Source organism: Eurosta solidaginis, chromosome 3 (assembly GCF_040869045.1).
Source record: "Eurosta solidaginis isolate ZX-2024a chromosome 3, ASM4086904v1, whole genome shotgun sequence".
NCBI classification, from domain to species: domain Eukaryota; kingdom Metazoa; phylum Arthropoda; class Insecta; order Diptera; family Tephritidae; genus Eurosta; species Eurosta solidaginis.
The window spans coordinates 199,562,578-199,582,810 of NC_090321.1; the positions used below are offsets into that span (position 1 = coordinate 199,562,578).

At 36.1% G+C, this 20,233-nt stretch overlaps 1 protein-coding gene across 7 annotated transcripts in view; it reads left to right on the forward strand.

Moving 5' to 3' along the window:
- The window catches only part of pain (painless), a 115,917-nt gene extending 106,030 nt beyond the window's left edge, over positions 1 to 9,887 (forward strand). For 6 of the 7 annotated variants that reach the window (XM_067774615.1, XM_067774617.1, XM_067774616.1 and 3 more), the window contains 4 exons: positions 2,696 to 2,816; positions 2,874 to 3,056; positions 4,761 to 6,716; positions 9,062 to 9,887. In XM_067774615.1, coding sequence (XP_067630716.1) covers positions 2,757 to 2,816; positions 2,874 to 3,056; positions 4,761 to 6,716; positions 9,062 to 9,655 — 2,793 coding nt within the window. In that variant the 5' untranslated portion in view covers positions 2,696 to 2,756 and the 3' untranslated portion in view covers positions 9,656 to 9,887. Of the gene's footprint in view, positions 1 to 128; positions 316 to 2,695; positions 2,817 to 2,873; positions 3,057 to 4,760; positions 6,717 to 9,061 lie in introns of all 7 variants that reach the window. The other variant, XM_067774613.1, reaches the window with a different exon arrangement.
- Positions 9,888 to 20,233: the final 10,346 nt, after the last annotated feature.

Below are 20,233 nucleotides of genomic sequence, written 5' to 3' on the forward strand. Positions count from 1 at the left end.
ATCCTATGAAGGTATATTAAAGTTTTACAGTTTAAAAGATTCTCGAAGATAACACCAAAAATGAGTTTGGAATAATAAGATATTCTGTCAAATCGTCGTATGCCAAATATATATCTTCTTATTTGCAGGTGCGGAAAGAATCTTTCCAACGCTAGCAATAGCAATGGAGCTGCAGTGATGCAGAAAGTGGACCAGAGAGCTGGAGCCATGGTTAGACCGACTGTTTGAGATTGGGAATAATTACCCAGAAGCACCCTCTGCTAGTGCACAAATACTGCGCCCATCTTATCATAAAGTTTCGCATATATTACATTGGTATAATATATACTAAAGTACTGCATAACATGTTCACCTACATACCTCTGTACATATCTATCACAGCACAGTTTATTGCACTGAGAGTCGCACATAACACTTCAATACATATTTTACTTTTTCTTTTGTCTCTCTAAACACAATGTACATAAATATTGACCTTATGGCCGTTGACCTTATGTCACCACACCATCACATTAATGCATTTTCATCGAGCCTTGATACCTGTGCAAAGTTTTAATCAAACTTATGGCCATTCAAAATGGTAATAAGGCCAATTGACCCTATGGCGGTTGACCTTATGTGCCGCACCATCACATTAATGCATTGTCATCGAGCCTTGATACGTGTGCAAAGTTTCAATCAAACTTATGGCCACTCAAAGTGGTAATAACGCCAATTGACCTTATGGCCGTTGACCTTATGTCACCACACCATCACATTTATGCATTGTCTTCGAGCCTTGATGCGTGTGCAAAGTTTCAATCAAACTTATGGCCATTCAAAGTAGTAATAAGGCCAATTGACCTTATGGCCGTTGACCTTATGTCACCGCACCATCACATAAATGCATTGTCATCGAGCCTTGATACGTGCGCCAAGTTTCAATCAAACTTATGGCCATTCAAACTAGTAATAAGGCCAATTGACCTTACAACCGTTGACCTTATGTCAACACACCACCACATTAATGCATTGTCATCGCTCCTTGATACGTATGCAAAGTTTCAAATTAATCAGACTTCCAGAAACCGGTGAAAATTAGCTCAAAGATTCCGCTACATACAGGCCACGCTATAAGAAGAGTGTTAAAAATATGTTACGAAATGAAATCGGTGAAACTATAACGGTAATTCTGACCATATTACGTATTGTTTTGGATTCAAAATCATCATTACGTGGAACATAATATCACTGATTACGAATCCGATGTAAGTTTTACAAAATTCAAAATGGTGGACCCTAGAGAGGGAGAGAAACTAGACTAAGAAACCAATCTAACAATTTTTGTTGACAGCCAGGCTGCCTTAAAAGACCCATAGTCCAGATTGCGTCTATAAAGCAACCCCATGTAACTCTTCGCTAAGTATAAACGTAGCAGACAGTTCCGGACTACCACCACTGCGTTATTTCATTCCCTCGAGAGAGAATTGGTGTGAACTCAACTGCGACAATGGACAGTTAACTGTTTAACTAATGGGTCGAAGCTGGAAGGGAAACTTAGAGGCGCAATTTTGATGTTAGCCGGAAGTTCGAGCTTCCGGAATACTATAGTGTCTTCGAGACGGGCTGCTATGTAGCCCTACTGCGATGACGGTAACTTATTATTGAATAATGAAACGGCAATCCGGGAGCTGATCTCTACCGTAGTGCGTTCGAGGGTATTTTGCATGTAACTGACCTCATTTGTGATTCCCTCAATTTATTCTAAGATGTGATCATCTGGGTGACGGAAATATTCCAGACACCTGTCACATTGATCTGTTAGCCTGCGTAGATGCAAATGAACCGTGCGTGTCGGGCTAAACAGAATTCGTAGTTTTGCTGTATTTAGCTTTTTTCAATATTAAAGGCAGATATATTGTCATCGGTTTACTCTGATCTCCAGAGAATTTATCCAAAATCGTAATCTCTAATATTCGAAATACGTCAACGCTACACAGCGATTCACCGTTATTTTATGTGATCTAAGTGAGCTTCTTCTAAACCTTAGCTAACCTAACATTATGAACATGTTTTAGATAGTAAAGGTATCAACTTCCTTCTCAAACTACACAAATCTGCGATAAGGGTACTCACGAGCGTCACCACAGGTCAATTTAATTTCGAAAATTGTGTATAGCACTTCGTGTAAAAGCTGTCGGGATGAGAAGGAAAATTAACTCTCTGCGGACGACAAGAGCTGCTAAAGATGACTAAAATTGGGCCTACGGTTTTCGATAGACTTGCAAAAGTAAAGGAGGTGGATCTTTCACTACCACTTCAGTTCATGTGGGAGAGCGGGTGATTTAACGAAAGATAATTAGGAAATATATACTTCGACTAATGTGCCCCATCATCAAGGACTTCCACAATGGACAAAATGTCTCCGAATGGAAGTGCGTAAAGCTCCTGAGCAACCTAGCATAACAAAACCTATCCAATGTTTGAATTTAAAAAATTGCAAAGGGTTGGAATTAATCATTAAAATTGCGTTATTTTTCCATTTTTGACATAAAAAATTAAGAAATTCTACAAATTAGAACGACAAAACACTATAAATATTAACACCTTTTATTTCATGTTTTAAAACATAACCTACCAAAACAAAAAACTAAAATACCCATATCACACTATTGATAAATGATTTTTCACTCTTTAAATCGTCTTAAAATTTTAGATTGACAATCATTGATATCCGAGGCAATCGCTGCTAATGCGAATAACAAACGACACACAAAATGTCCAATAAACCGTACAGTTCGATATCGATAACAAATTGTGGCATGGAAGACCCACAGGTAAAAAATACTCAACAGCAAATTCATATCAACCTCTGCTTATTTGAGTTTTTTTAGAGCGAATTGGGTGCAGCATTTGCCAACAACAATATAAACGATTTTCGCATTGCGCTTGATAAGGGCGCAAATCCTGCCAGACCTGATGATAAACATATGAGCGTCTATGAGTTGGCATTGAAGACGAATGGCCGTGCCACCTTTGTGGAGGAATGTTTGCGACGTGGTTGCAGCCCAAATCATGTAAGTAAGAAGGGTAAATTAAGTTAAGGGCTTAGAATAGCAATGGGGTAAAATGTATTGCTATACAATAATGCTAGGGATATGTGTTTTTTTATGTGTTTTTCAAGCTGTTAGCCCTTTAAACATCCCACCCTGATATAACGTCCTATCAGTAACACCTATCAATCCCGAGGCTGCCTTCAGGCAAGGTGTCACTACGAGCCCTTAACATCGCCCTGCAAGCGGAACATGCTTTAGGCAGGGGTATGTGCTAAAAACGCTGAATATTATGCAGTTTTTACCATCAATAAAAACCATAATCGCAGTTAAAGTCTTCCGACCAGCAGGTGAGGGGGGTAAGAAATATACTCTGGACCTTAATGTCCGTCCGTCCTATTAAACAACAATGACATGACCTTCGAACAGGGTTGATGACAGAACTGAAAACTATATGATAGTGCGTGAAGCTGCCCACAATCTGTACGGTGTTAAGTCGGCTGGACGATGAACGAAGCAAGTTACCTTGTTACCTCTATAATCTTTCTTTGCTTATCCTGTTCGCCAGCTTAGTTTAGGAAGTGCTGTTCTGGTGCAGGTCGGTCTTCACTTATATAATTACGATGGCCCAAATGGAGAAGGTCACGTTACTTTTATGACCAGATGGTCCCTTCAGCTCGGGCTTTGGTCGTCAGCTATTCCATATGAGTGAGGGCTTATGTTGTTGACTTTATCGCTACAACAACAACAAGAACAGTGAGGGCCAATAATAGTATATATTTCAGGCCGACACCTATTATGAGGCGGGAGTGGCTAGCAATGAAACCAGTGCCCAAGTTATGCCGATGGGAGTGGATGCTCTCAGTTATGTGTAGCTACTCCTGCTAGCTTTCTTTGAGGAAGTAGATACCTCTACTTATATAGAGTAGAGCTCGTTGTCTGACCCCGGCCGTAAACCTATGCGTGAGCATGATGCCCAAAGCTCTGGCCTGTAAAACCACCTCTTTCATAAGCACCTCCTTAACAGAGGACTATGGTGTACAGCGGGGGAGTTAACTTTTGCCTGAGTTCTCGCATTTTTATATTTTTTCAGATGATCACGCACGACCATGTACCGACTTCCCCCGAAAAAGCGACCACTGTAAAAAGGTTAGACCCGAAACTCCGTAGCCCCTGCATCATCACCGACACTGGCATCCCCCGGTCCGCTTGTGGTAAGCGCTCCGTCGCACTACTCAAATGGAAGAAGGACTTATTTCACCTGAAACCAATTCAGTCAGAACTTTGAGTATATATTTATAGATTGCAGATTATTTCGTCCAAAATCATTTCTTTAAAAAGTCATGGTACAGGATCATTCCCATTATTACGAGAATTACCGAATCTGATACCTCTTCTTAAATTTGGTTGTTTTCACCAAATATTGTACACTACTGAGCTTCCTATGATAGTCTTATTCTCCGAGCTACTGGGTAACGGCGCTGGGATGATCAGTGTCGCAATCACGTGGCAGGCAACCCAATCATCCTTCTTCCGTTTAAAGTACACTCGAGGCCGTGCAACCCATATCCAATTCCTTCATTCTGTCAATTTAGATTTCAAACCTCCGAGCTTTAAAGGTTGGCATGTATAATATCGATGCTCCTTCCTGAGGAATGAGAAGCCATTAAATAGAGGTATAAATTCAATAGATTTTCCAGATCTAATCGTAACTTTTTTTCCTTTCAGATAAATCAACGCTGGAAGAAATCAGCAATCAATTTTGCTGCTGATTCGCGGGATCCACAAATATTGAGAGCACTGCTGCGCCATAAGGGCGTACAGATAGATCGACCACATGCACATCTCACGCCACTCAATGCGCTCGCAAAAAACCTCACTGCTGAGAATCAAAATAACGTTTACGATTGCATCAAAATCTTACTCGAATATGGTGCTTCACCCAACAAACCCGACGATCGCGAAATGACGCCACTGAATTATGTACTGAAGAATCGTAAAATCGACGAACAAACGAAACGTGAACTCGTACAAATTTTCACTGCATACGATTTAGATGTAGATAGTTTTCGTGATGGTGAAGTTCGCGAGCTCCTGCGACGTGACTATCCCGAAATATTGCTGCCACCACCACAAACAAATTCCAACGAAGTGAGTTATGACAAGCTTATATCACTCTTACGAAATGACGAGGAAGAGAAATTCATCGAACAATTTCCAATTTATCAGCGCAATGTAACGCAAATGAGTGAGAAGTCAAATGAAGCGCAAGAGCAGAAGTTGGCGCTATTTATGGAAACAATTAAGCGTGGCGCACACGACGCCTTTGAATTGCTGCTAAGGCATGATGTGCATATCAATGGTGTTAAAGATGGACAAACTCCCATACATTTGGCAGCTATTTGGGGTAATTGGCGTGCACTGAAAGAGCTGCTAGCGCTGGATGAGCTGAAATTGCGTCGACAAGATCAATTATTAATCACTGTGATTAGTCACTTAGATGATGAGCCTCTATATGACTATGTAAATTTTGAAAAGTGTTTTTATCTCCTTTTGAATTCGGAACGCATTGATATAAACGAAACAGATCCCAGTGGCTCGGCGCCGCTACATTACGCCGTAAAGTATCGCAATCGTTCGGTCATACAAGAATTGCTACGGCATGGCGCTTATATCGGCATACGTAGCTCATTCTCCGATCTACCCATTGACGGTATGCATCCCGAAGTGCTGGAAGAACATTTCGATAGCTGCATCACTACAAATGGCCGCAAACCTGGCGATAATGATTTTGAAATATTAATTGATTTTAAAAACCTCATACCGTATCCGTCCTCAAGTCATGCAAATAAATTGCGCGCACAAAGCTTTCGCGAAGAAATGCCTCCAATCTCTTATATCGCCGAATCAAAAGAGCATCGTCATCTGCTGCAGCATCCGCTTATCACTAGTTTTTTGTTCCTAAAATGGCATCGCCTCTCTGTCATTTTCTACATTAACTTCCTGCTCTATTTCTTTTTTGCTCTGAGCATTATCATACATACAGTGTTAAAGTTTCGCGAAATCGAACACGAAGCTATAACCGTTTTATTTGGTCTCTTCGCATGGATCGGTATTATTTATTTGCTTGTACGTGAGATAATCCAATTTGCTATGTCGCCTCTGAAGTACATACGTTCGCCTACGAATTATATGGAAGTGGCGCTCATCGTACTCTCCATCATGACATGCACCGAACCAAGTTATAATCGTGAGACTCAGCGCGTGATTGCTGTATTTACGATATTACTTGTCGCATTGGAGCTTTGTTTGTTGGTGGGCTCATTGCCCGTACTCTCCATATCCACGCATATGCTGATGCTGCGCGCTGTTTCGAAAAGTTTTATTAAGAGTTTTGCTCTCTACTCGATTTTTGTCATCACATTCAGCTTGTGTTTCTATATTTTATTCGGTAAACCATCGGAAGGAAGCAGCGCCGACGTGAATTATGGCGGCGAATTTAATAAGTTTGCCAATCCGTTTACTGCGGTTATCAAAACGATTGTTATGCTCACGGGAGAATTTGATGCTGGTGATATAGAATTTGATAATCTCTACAGTTATTTGATTTTCTTGATGTTTGTGGTCTTTATGTCGATTGTGCTGTTCAACTTGCTCAATGGTTTGGCTGTCAGTGATACACAGGTGAGTAGAAGGGATTCTTATGGTTTTGTCTCGTGTGTACCTACTGAACTACACGATCATCTTTATTTCGCCAATTGACAAATTAACAAATCTGAGTGAGAGCTAGAAGTATTGGGCCGTGAGATCCGTCCACGTCCATCACTTAGCATTTAAATCGACACCAGGGAATAGGTTATCGGTCGGCTAAAAGGTGGGCAGTTAGCCCCAGTCCGTATGGATGGAGTGTCAAGAACGGAAGGGTCTCCAGGTTTCCAGTGGCGTGGAAGGGGACTCATGATCTTTTCTTTACAAAAAGGGCGACATGCGTGAGCACGACAACGGCCTCCAGGAATAAAAGAAAACTCGTGATGGCATGGCTCAACTTCTCTCACGCGTTAACTTCTGTGCCGGACTCCTCGATTTTCAGAGCTCTGAAACGGCGTACCAAGCAAAATTAGTAATATCATCAGAGCCATCTAAGATGATATGACTACACGAGTATGGATAGTGGAGGGTACCTACGCACTCATAAATATGCAATCAGGCGTACACCATGGGCCCCCGCTGATCAGTCCCTCCTAGGGGGAAAGGTGAAGAAAGCCAGCATATAACATTTGTATGCCGCGATATATGTTGAGGGAATTGTGTCTTCCTCACAGCTCAAACTACCTCGCAAACCAATGGTCCAAAGTGCGGAAGACGTCGGTCAGAATAAATAAAAAAATAAACTTACGCTGGACATGGTTCTAATAGGTACGGAGTTCTGGATGCAATATAACCCAACAGCGCCGCCACAACAGTGTTTTGTCTGAACTCTGAAATGTCCTGGATATACGAGATCCAAAGGGATAGTAGAGTGTGTAAACGGCACACCCTGATAGACGGTGCCGTCCTATTCGTTGGAATAAGGGCGCTAAGCTGCAAGGAAAGGCTGGAGGTGCTCATGGGGCTGCCCCAAGAAGATAGGATTTGGCTATTATGCGATGCTCATGAGGAGATTTATAATAAGGAGACTCCATCCACTGGTCGCAGAACAGGAAGTTGTCAAGGGACCTACTTAGTCAAAAAAATATTATTTATGACTCCAAATGAAGATTTCTTTTTAGTGATGGGAAGGATTAGAGTGAGTTGAGGAAAGCAGGAGTAAGAGAAATAAAGTCAAATGAATAGCGAGAGGTAGAATAACGGAAAAACGACAAGCAAGGGCAAAAAAAAAAAATGACTGGCGAGGACGAGAAGAAAAGAGACAGAAATAAGAGTATATTGAGGGAAAGGAAGATAGAAACGAATTAGGGAGAAGTTAATGGAAGAAAGGATAGGGAGAAAGGAAATGGAGGAAGACAGAGGAAGATCAATAGCTGGAGAGTGAGTGAAATCAGAGAATTGAGTGAGGCAAAATAAAAGATAGAGGAAGTGGAAAAGGTAGTGGGAGAGTAAATTTAAGAGAGGAAAATTGAAAAGATGTATGTTTAAGGGCAGAAAATTGATATTAGAGAAAAATTGGAAAGTTTACAAACGGAATAGCAACAAAAAAGGCAATACTTAGAGACCAATTACAAAGCGATAACTGGGGCATTCATATGTCTGAGTGGTTAAATCCATCTGCCTTTACACTTGTATATAGTTATGAATGTTGGAGATTTGGAGTTCAATACTCAGCTCCCGAGAAGCTAGCTGATGAAGAATTGAAATTCAGTAACATGTACTAGAAACCATCGCCGCTTGTAAACTTTGCAATTTTTCTCTAAAGACAATAACAAAAGATACATCATAATAATTATTTTGGCGACCTTTATTTAATAACTCAGATGGTTTTGCCGGCTCGAGGCCAAACGTTGATTTTATAATAAAAACAACAAAGTTTTAATTTTGTAATCGAAATATATTGGAACACAAAATAAAACTTTGTTGCTTTTATTATAAAATCAACATTTGACCTCGAGCCGGCAAAACCATCTCTGAGTCAAAAGATACATCTTGAAATTCTTTCCAAATAGGCATATAAACCAAAGATCGGAAAGAACAGAGCAAATCGGATCGGCTGGTATTTCTTATAAGTAAAAGGCTAGTATGATTTCCTAGCCATTCGCCTCAGTTATAAGCCAGCATATCTCACAGATGTGCTTCTCGAATCCCTTCTTCTGAGGATGACTTCTTCTGAAGTACAGTTGTTTAGCATCATATAATTACGAAGGAGCAGAGATTCGTTGTTGCTTCATGCAGAAAGTAAATTTAGTGTGAAGAGTAATCGATACGTGAAAAAAATAGATATTTTCAGAAAATATTTTTTTGGTATTTTTGTATATTGAACCTCCTTCCTTTAATTTAACTTTTCACATTCAATTCCCCCCTTCTTTCTTCTACAGGCAATTAAAGCACAAGCTGAATTAAATGGTTCTATTTGTCGCACCATCTTACTCTCACGCTACGAACAGGTATTGACGGGTCGCTCGGGACGTGCCGGCTTCATCATCACACAAGAACCATTCCGTACCATATCTCGCCGTTTAATGAATCTCGATTCCAATTACATCGTAGGCCGCCAAATTGCTATTTTACCTAATGACAACAACAAAGTGCTAGTCCGCATTGCTAACGGTGATAGTGGTAGTGGGGGCGATGGGGCTAGTGCAGTAGAACTGAAATCCGATTTATCACGCAAAAATGGTGTACGCAATTCGAAATCTAAATTTCTTCCACTAACCGATGAGGAAGGAGAACATGAAAAGAAGTTATTGGATGCGCCCGTCTCATTTTTACCCTGTTGTTGTACATGCATCACTGGTAAATGTTCAGAGATGGATAGTCGAACCGTGAAGTTAGCGATCGCTGTAATTGAACGAAAAATAACAGCGAAGCAAGATAAAATGCGTGAAGTAAATACAGAGCGGAGGCTGAAGAGCATTGAAGAGCGTTTGGCCCAGATGACTGAATTGTTGCACACACTGGCTGCGAAGTAAATAATATTATACGGGCCTAACGCTTAAAAAGCGTCGCTAAAGGGAAAGAAAGAGATTTTTGTAGCTACCTTATTTAATTCCTTATCTTTTATTTATTTGCTAACGTTTTTAAGTGTTTCTATGCATTGGACAAAATCGTCCTACATTAAATAAACTTTTATATATATTATATGAATAGATGTATATTATTAACTCTTTGTAATAAAAACATATCAGTAAAATCCAAAAATTATGTTGATGTGTAAATATCTTTCTCACGGAATGGGGTAATCCAGAATGTAAATTCTAGAGCAAGTGCAAGTGTAATGAGGGAACAGTGTTCATAATTGAGTGGATATGAGCGCAATTAGACACCAAATAAATCACTGCAATTGAGCGAAATCGCAAAATCAAAAAGGGCACAAGGAGCGAAAGGGAGATCTTAAATGTATGGGAGACGAAAAATTGAATAGGAGGAAAACAAGCAGTATAATTAAGATGACGATGACGGTGAGGCGGATGAAATCTATCAGCCCAATTCTAAATATTCCCTCGGAATTTTGTTCTCGTGGATTTTTTTATTCCCTTTTCTCCTACGGAGAACAATAATTGGGGAATAGGAATTTCGAATTTTCGAAGTCAGCTGTTTTTATTATAAATTGAAATTTCGTTGCGCATTTCTTATTTTGTTTAAAAAATTGAAAAGTTTAATTATTGTTGCAAATTTGTTTAAAATTAAGAACAAAATATAAGCAATGCACAGTATTGCATTTCGTGTGGTATTCACTGAAATGAGTAATGAATTGGTGCCATAGCAACATCAACAGAGGAGAATATGAAGAAGAAGACGGCGGGATAACAGAAATCCGTCGGAGTTGCCTCCTTCCATTCAGAAAAGCTGACGGCCAAGTCAAGTTGAATTCGTCTTTCGTCATATGCCAAAATCTATTTATAAAAAAAAAAATAAAAATAAATGTAAGGTGCGATAACCTCCGAAGAGATCTAAGGCCGAGCTTCTCTTCCAATTTGCGTCGTGCTCCTCTTGATTTTCCCTACAAATTCGCCGGACGGAACCTACATGTTTTATGCCGACTCCCAACGGCATCTGCAAGGCAGATGAGTTTTCACTGAGATCTTTTCATGGCAGAAATACACCTGGAGGGCTTGCCAAACACTGACGAGGGGCGACCCCACTTTAAAAAATTTTCTTCTAATTGAAAAAACTTATTTCTATAATTTTGATGTTGCTTTGCCCGGGGTGTGAACCCTGGGCATAATGTGTGATAGGCGGAGCACGCTACCATCACACCACGATGGCCGCCAAATCTATTTAAGCCTTCTTAAAAATCCTTTCTTAATTCTGGATGGCTGCATCAAATATACCAAGAGCTCTTCCGTTGCTTATGATATACTTCTCGACTTAAAATAAAGAATATTGTAGTAGAATGTACATATTTTAGCACAAATTTGTACAAATAAGTGTTCTTTCTTAAAGCGTAGCCGACAGCGAGAAAGGTACTGAAACCAGAACCGAAATAGAATGCCATACCGCACTTAAACTCTTCCGGAAACCCGAACAGAAACAGATGAGAAAACCAAGACTAGGACGTTAACCAGATCGGATTAGAACTGAAACAGGAACAGAAACCTTTAAAGAACCAGAAACTGGAACAAAATCCAGATCAAAACGGGGCCAAAACCCTAAACAGCAACCGTTTCCAAACAGAAGCTAGAACAGGGACCATAGCGAAACCGGACGGAAACCAAAACAGAAGCTAATGAACAACGTAAGTTGAAATATAAACCATAAACAAGTGAGGACGGAAACCGACATTGAAACCAAACCAGAATTGCAAATCACAGCGGAACCGAAGCTGGACGTGGACCAGATTGAAACCAAAAAGCCGACATAAAAGCCGACCGAAAAGAATCAAAAAGCGGGTCAAACCCTAAAACCTGAACAGAAACCCAAGCCGAAACTATATCTGGAAAGCACACCGATACCAATATCCTGAGTTATAGTCGAGACCGTATCCGAAACTGGACTGAATCTCAAACAGGGACCGAAGCAGAACAAACACCGTAACGTTATAGGGTCTTTAACAGAGATGAATAGCACAATGATTGCAACCGCGGTGAAACTGATTGGTACAACGACCGCGGGAAGTGTTTCGCTACGCCATACATATGTCTACGCTTAACTTGTTCAAATTAGCGCTGTTGCGCTATTTTGATGCGATCATAAGTAGTAGGCGCTTAAGGCGATTTTGGCCGTTGCCATAACTGCGCGGAGCCAGCAACTCAGTGAAAGTCTTCCACTTCCTTGGCTTCTAAATACGAGAGCCGAAAGGAATTAATTCTGGGCGGGGCCTCTAGATTTCTTTCGTTCTCATCGCATGACCTAGGCTATGTTGAGCTGAACTAAATATGTTGCCCTTAGTGGATGTGAAAAGTTTGCCCCATGACCAAATTAAAAAACCTCTACCATAAACGAGGACCTATGTATTAAGAACGCCGTCCACTCGGCAAATACTATAAGCTTGCCAGGACCTATCCTACTTGCATTTTCTAAATCTCATAGCTGTGTTATTTCTTATAGCTGAAGTCTTATCCTGGCGAGTGCAGGACACGAGTACAGAACCTTTTCGATCGTTTTCTCATGCAACCCGCACGTCCCATATCTGCTTTCCTTAAGCCTAATTCAAAACAAAATACGCCAGAAGGTGGTGTTCCGCCAGAATATCAATCATGGGTCTACGATTCCCTCTTTTTAGTGATAAGTGTAGCTTTGTTAGTCTATGTTCGTGATAATGTTCGTTAATGTCTGCGTAAAGGACATGCAGCTCATCATTTCGACAGAAAACATTGTCACAAGGACATACGCAAATATACAACAAAAACTCGCCTCGAATCTTACCTTTGAATTTTTCTACGTTTTTGAAATAAAATATTAATTCTAATAATAATTCAGTACACATTTATTAAACCGTCTTAAAAATATTTAGTTTATTTTATAAACTTCGTACAGATTTTATACTTAAATTAATTACAATTTCATCAAATATCTTTATAAAAAAATTAATTTGTTTTTCTGTGGATTTATATTTTAATTTTTTTTTTTTTTTTTTTTTTGTATTTGACTTTGATATTTACTTTGTAACTATTATAAACTTTATAAAAATTATTTTTGAGCATTTAATATATATACGTGTATGCGGAAATTTATACAAACTCACTGTACCGACGGGTTTTGAATTGATCTTCGAACTTAATTATTTGAAATTTGAGCAGCTTTTTATGTTTCTATATTTTTCCCCATTTTTGTAGCCAACCGGAAGGTATAAATTTTTCAAAATAACGTAGTTTTAAAATTTTATTTGCAATAGGTTCGTGAACGTTTTTCAATATTTTTAATTTTTTTAACACATTTTGTTTATCAAAGTTAAATCATGCAATTAAATTGATTTTCTCTTTGATAATTTTCTTACAGTTTTGAAAACTTGGTAAAACAATTTTTGGCTTGTCGTTTTTAAAAATTATTAGGCTCAAAAGAACTTACAAAAATAATTTTTGTAATAAATATTCATCAAATTATTTTTTAATTTCAAAATTAATAGAGGGATTTGAAATTTTTTGTAAAATATATGAAAATTTTAAAATGTGTTGAATTTGAAAAATTGTTAATAAATATTTTAAATATTTTTGATCTAATGAATTTTCCCAAAAAAATATTTTAAAAAATTATCCAAAAAGTTTTTTATTCTAAAGTTGAAACATGAACGAAGCAATAAATTTAAAAAAAAAATTAAAAATTTTGGAAAAAATATTAGCATTTTTTTTATTTCAAAAAGAAAAATATTTTAAATCAAAGATGGTCTTTTTATTTTAAAATTGATAAAACTGTCGGATTTTAAATATTTTATTCTAAAAAAACAATTCAATAAAGTTTTTTTGTATTTTGAAGTTAAAATATGATATTTTTTGATTTTTTTTTTTTTTCGGTATTTTCATATACAATTTTTGAAAGTTTCGAATTATTTTTTCAATAACTTAGTCAAATGTGCTCTTATTAGTTTTATGAGCTGCTAATACATTTTAAGAAAGTAATATGCAAAATGTAATTCATTCAAAATATTTTGTTTTCTTTTTTTTTTTGCAGTTAAGTTTTTTTTAAATCTGAAAATTGTTTGAGTTCTTGGCGTACCTATGCGAAAGTTTTTTCTTCTTCTCAGGAACTCTATAACTATTTAAAAGCTACTCAAGGCAGGTTTGTTTAGTCGTTTTTGAAATTTTTCAATTTTTTTAAAAACCGAAACATTCTTTTTTTTGCAGTTAAGTTTTTTTTAAATCTGAAAATTGTTTGAGTTCTTGGCGTACCTATGCGAAAGTTTTTTCTTCTTCTCAGGATCTCTATAACTATTTAAAAGCTACTCACGGCAGCTTTGTTTAATCGTTTTTGAAATTTTTCAATTTTTTTAAAAACAGAAACATTTGGTTATTTTTCAGAATGTTTTTCTTCTTACCGCGAGCTCTAGAACTAAGTTGTATTAAAACTAAATCGAAGGGTAATTTTTATAAATTGTCTTTTTTGAAAAATTTTGCGTAGTTTTTAAAAACTTCTTTCTCCTTTTTTTTACTTTTTGGAAGTTTTTAAATTTTTCGATTTTTAGAAAATTTGGGCAAACTTTGAAATTTTTTTTCTATTTCTCATGAGCTTTTGAAAAACTAATCAGTGCAGTTTGTGATTTTTTTATTTTTGGGAAAACGTCTAATATTCGGCATGATTTTTCAGAAGTTTTTTTCTTCTCTAAGAACTATTAAAAAGCTCTTTGTAGGAATTTTAAATTTCTTTTTTGCGTTGTTTAAGTACATTTATTTTATTGAAATTATTAAACTTTTCGAATATTTGAAAAAATTTAAATTTTGGCCAAGTTTTGTAGATTTTTCTTCTTCCTCTCAGAAATCTAAAGCTATTGAAAAACTCATCGGAACTTAATCTTTTAATTTTTTTTTCAAGTTTTGAATTATTTAACTTTTTGAAATTGAAATTCTTTTAAATGAATCTTTTTCTCCTTAGCAAAATGTGTAATTCTTTTTTTTAAATTTTTTTTTTTAATTTTCCGAATTTTCTGAAACATGTTAAATTTGGTCATATTTTGCCTATTTATTTCCTCTTTCGTAGTAATTCAAAAACTATCAAAAAGCTCGCTATATATTGTTTACAAATCTTTCTTTTTTATTTTTGAATCATTTGACACTTTGGCACAATTCCACATAACTTTCGCCCTATTTTTTTGAAATTTTCGTACTTTTACAATTTATGGAAAAATGTCAATTTTTACAAATTTTTTCTCATTAGTAACTGTAGAAATTTTTAAAAGCTCCTAATAATATTTTTGAATTTTTTTCTTAGTTTTAAACTATTTGACATTTCCTCCTCCTCAAGAGCTTGAATACTACTGAAAAGTTAGGTGGAATCTTCTGTTTTTTTTTTTTTATTTTTTTTTTGAATTTTTATGAAATTTTAAACTTACTGTTAATAATATATCTTTTTAGACGCGTTAAAACAGCTGTTAAAATTTCAGCGAAATTGGTGTTTGCAAAATCCATTGGAAAGTTAAGTCGGCATGGAATGCCCCACATACATAAATCAATGTTTATGCATATATTAATTTAAAGTCAAAACTCGTACATATATCTAAATTATAATTAACATTAATAACTTTTTTCACGTAGACCACTTGTATAAGCAAAATTTGATTTCTTTGGCCCTGACAACAACTTCATTAACCCTACAAAAGCCACTACATCTGCACATAAACGCATTTACTCTTAATTTTTCTTGCATACAAAGAAAAAACCACTTTTAAGTTTTACTGTCTTAATTTAAAACATTTGTATGATTTTTATTCATACCAAGCTTGCTAATTTGTTAGATATGCTGGAGCGGAAGTTAGTTAACAGACTGCTATGTTAATAACGCAGATTACAAGAAACTGCAGTTACCTTAAATAGATTATATAATCCATACGGAAAATTGTTTTTATTCTCATACATTAGTGCAGTTACTGTAATTGTAAAAATAGCACTGGTTTACAGCCAAAATGCACTAGAGACGCCATTATGAAATTCCTATGTAAAATCACCCCCTGATTTCGAAAATCAAGGCTATTTTTAATTCTATGGTAACATTTTTGAGATATTTACGAATAACGGTTTTTTCCAAAAAAAAACAAAATTGGGTCCACTTAATCATATATATATCATGAATAAATGGAGCAATTCCAAAACGGGTTGAAGCCTTTAAAAGGAAATGAAATTTTCTATAAAGCGTGCATACAACACTTTGCTAGGCCCTACAGATTCAAAGATAACGAACAATAATTACGGATTTTTTCCATTTTTTTTTTTGTAAAAATATAAAAAAAATTGATCTCATTAATATTATTATTATATTATTTTTCTGCAGATTTGTTTTTTTCTCTCTAAGCTCTGCTTTATTACAAAAAAATAAGCTTTCATTCAACAATATCGATGGACTATACAAAAGTTATAAGCATTCATGTAAATATTCCCATTTAATACTTAAGTACCCTACTGGTACATATGTCTTAGTATTCGTATATCAGTTAGTTAGTTTTTTTGTTTTCCCTCTAAGCTCTGTTTTACCGCAAAACAAACAAGCTTTCGTTCAGTATTCATATATCAGTTAGTTAGCGAATATTAACACTTATGTATCAGTAGGGTACTTAAGTATTAAATGGATATATTTACTTGAATGCTTGCAACTTTTGTATTGGTCCATCGATTTTGTTGAATGAGAGCTAGTTTTTTTTTTTTTTTTTTTTTTTTTTGTAATAAAACAGAGCTTAGAGAGAAAAAAACAAATCTGCCAAAAATTAAAAGGTTTTCGAGATGCTTCCTCGCTAAGTAAAAATTTTTTATATATTTACAAAAAAAAAATGGAAAAAATCCGTAATGATTCTTCGTTATCTTTGAATGTGCAGGGTCTAGCAAAAAGTATGTACGTACAGTTCATACAAAATTTAATTACCTTTTAAAAGCTTCAAACCGTTTTGGAATTGCTCAATTCGTTTTTGAGATATATATGATTAAGTGGACCCAATTTTTTTTTTTTGGAAAAACCGTTATTCGTAAATATCTCAAAAACGTTACCATATAATTTAAAATACCCTTCATTTTCGAAATCAGGGGGTGATTTTATATAGGAATTTCATAATCGCGTCTCTGGTGCAGGAAAAAAATTGGAATTTGTGATCCAGTGTAATTTCTACTACCATAACTGTTCAAATATTTGCTATGGCATGAAAATCTTTAAGCCGCTAACCAACATTAATTTTTTGGTGCTTTTAATCATTCATCAACTTATTTAAAAAAAAAACTAAAAGATACCTATTTAATTTAAACTTTTGCTCGATTTTATGCGATAATACTAAAACGTACTGAATATTTCATTAAATATTGTTTTTTTCACACATACATACATACTTCATAAAAAAAATGTAATAGCTGTGCGTTTTGTTATTACATATAAACTTAAATGCAAATACATTTACTTAACTCATACATCAATTCGATGCTAATATTGTACATGTTGTACTTATTATTGTTCTTACATTGTTGTTGTTACATACTTTATTCTTCATATATTTTTTCATAGGTACATTTACTTTGTTTTCTTATATTTTACTCTATTTTTATAGTTAAATTTTTTCTCCATTTATTAAATTTTTTTTTTCTTCAATTTTAAATCCATTTTTGCAATTAATAAGTATACTCAAATTTAAAATATTAAAAAATACTTTTATAAAAATACATTAAGCTCTTCATACATTTTCAATATATGTATATATCTTATACTTGTGCTTTATTAATTTTTTTTTTTGTATTCGTTTTTGCAGTAAATAAGATGGCAATTCGTACATTAAAAAAAAAATATTTTTTCACATGAATATTCATTTTTGAGAGACGATAAATATGTTTAAATTTTAACTCAGCTACAAACCTACAACTTTCAACACCTCATTTTTCCTAGAAATTGGTGGGGCTTATAGTCTCTAGTTTTCTCTCTGTGTGTCGGTGTGTTTGTACATGAATTACTCAAAAATCGTTTCACATGCGTTTTAAATCACTCGGTGGGAACTATTCTTAACCGCTAGGGCAAATAAAAGCTAATTCAGGATATTGGCACCAGATTTAGATACAACTAAAGTTAATAATACAGTAAACACGTTACAATTAGCCGCAACAAACCTGAAAAGCCACAAGGCCCTAGGGCCAGGCAACATACCAGCACAAGCTGGATAGCATATATGGTTTGAGTTAATGCACTGCGACCTGTAGGTCTACTGTGCCATCCTCTGTTCACAGTACCACGTCCAAGCCGAACACCTTCAGAAAATCGGGTAAGGCACTTGGTTTCATGGGGTGCGTGAATGAGCCAAATATTTTTAATCCTATTTTCGCAATAGCATCGCAGTAGAGAAGGATGTGCTGTGCATACTCTTATTTCAGAACCGATAAATGCACCTGGAACAGATATACGGCTTGTGGATGTGACTTTTGAGTCAGCAACGACTTGTGAGTATCCCTGTTAGCGTTTCTAATTTGTTTTTGGCGCGGTACATAGCAGCTCTGTTTCGCTTGGTTTTGTATCCTCCCAGCAATATCTTTGCTGTTAGGGCCTTATGGATTGGTTCCAATTTCGGTTTCTCAGATATTGCTCTCCCTCCTGAACTCATCCTTTATTGTGCGAGTTCTTATTAGTTTCCTAACATGTTTTTCTGACGGCTCATTGGAGCCCTGATCTGATGTTTCTGGTTGATAGGCAATTCAATTTCTCTACACCGTCATGGACTTGTATCTCAATCGAGAATTTGTCTTTGTTAGTCGCATAACTATCGCTAGCTATCACCATGCTCTTCTTTTAGTATTCACGTTGAAAATTTATTTCTGCACAGAGTTGTGGCGTACCATACATGTGTATGGACATTGCGGAATCCATAAACTTTTGAGGCATCCTATTTATCTCTATTTATCAACTGCATTTGAAAACTCTTTACAGATTTTAGGAGAGTGCGGGTGTTACTCCGCCAGTCTATCCGTGTTGAGGAACTGAATTACTTTGCTTCTATCGAACCCTTTTTTAGCTTTTTTAGCCAAGGTGGGATGTGCTGTCTGTTTTACTAGTATGTATAACGGGTTCAGCACGAGCAGCACTTCCATCGGTGGTGTTGGTCACGCGCTCATTGATCCAGTGATGCGAACGCATGCCAAACGTTGGAGTCTAGTGAGCGGCTTGTGCACTGCAATTAAATTGATGCCTAGGCGACCGCTTGATATACTAGAATGGGCCCCACTATCATGGTGTACATCCATCATAGAATCAAAGGGCTACATCCCCAGGACTTGCCTGCGATGTATCTGCACACCTTGTAGCCTTGGATGTTAATTTGTCCAGATGTTTACCCGAGTTTATAACGCTTACAAAAAATCTAGGCGCAAATTTGGCTTGTAACTTATAGGTCTCTCAAATCTCACAATGATTTCAACAATTTTTTATTCGAAGCGTGTTTCACATTTCGTCTATGCGAAGGGTGCATACATAGCTTTACTTTTTATGTGGAAGCAAATCTGAAACAGTCGTCGAAAAAAAATTTAATCAATGCAGGTTTTGATAAACTTATAGCTTGTACTTTGTTAGGCTAATGGAATTTGTGTGATGATTACAGAAAATATTTTCCACTGAATAAAAAGAGGCCATTTTGCTCAAAAGTTACAATTTAAGGATGCAACATGAGGGTAACATTTTCCAGAAAAGAAAACGCTATAAAATTTATTGGGCTACACAACTGTAAACTCAAAAAAATATTTCCAAAAACGAAACTCTTATAAAAAGTCCGAAATTTTCGTAAAGTTTTTTCAGTTACAAAATTCATATCAGTTAAAATTAATTCTTGAAAATAAAAATAGAAAAATTAAATTTTCGAAGCTTTATAAAATGGCCACTGCTAGTTTCGTATTCGCTGCTGTACTTATGCTAACAGTTCTGCTTAAACTACCCGATTTCGGTTTTTTTTTTTGTAAATTTTACATTACGTACGCATTTTGAATTTACAAATTTCTATAAAAAGATATTTCGCCCAAATAAAGCTATTTTCATAATAGCCGTGTTTTTTACATGTATATACAACTGCATTCGCGGGTAAAAAAAAATGCTTATCATCACTTAGATAATGTTTAGGAGACCCATCTAGCGGCAATTATTGAAGACTCGCGGCAGTGGTTAAATAAACGAGTTGTGTTTAGTAGCGGAGACATGCACCTCTGTTGGTCATAGTGTATAACATATAGCGGAATCGGTTGCGATGAATACTGGACTGACACACTTTTCGGTCATTGAAATGGAGAATAGTGTAGGGATAAAATGAAGATACACATTTCAGTTGCGAATGAGTATAAATGCATACTAAAATTTGGCAGTACTAATTTTCTGCGCAATAATGTCATAAGTATAGATAATGATATGACACAATTAAGCTAAGGGTATACTGCGCTGCACTACACTATGCGAAAAAA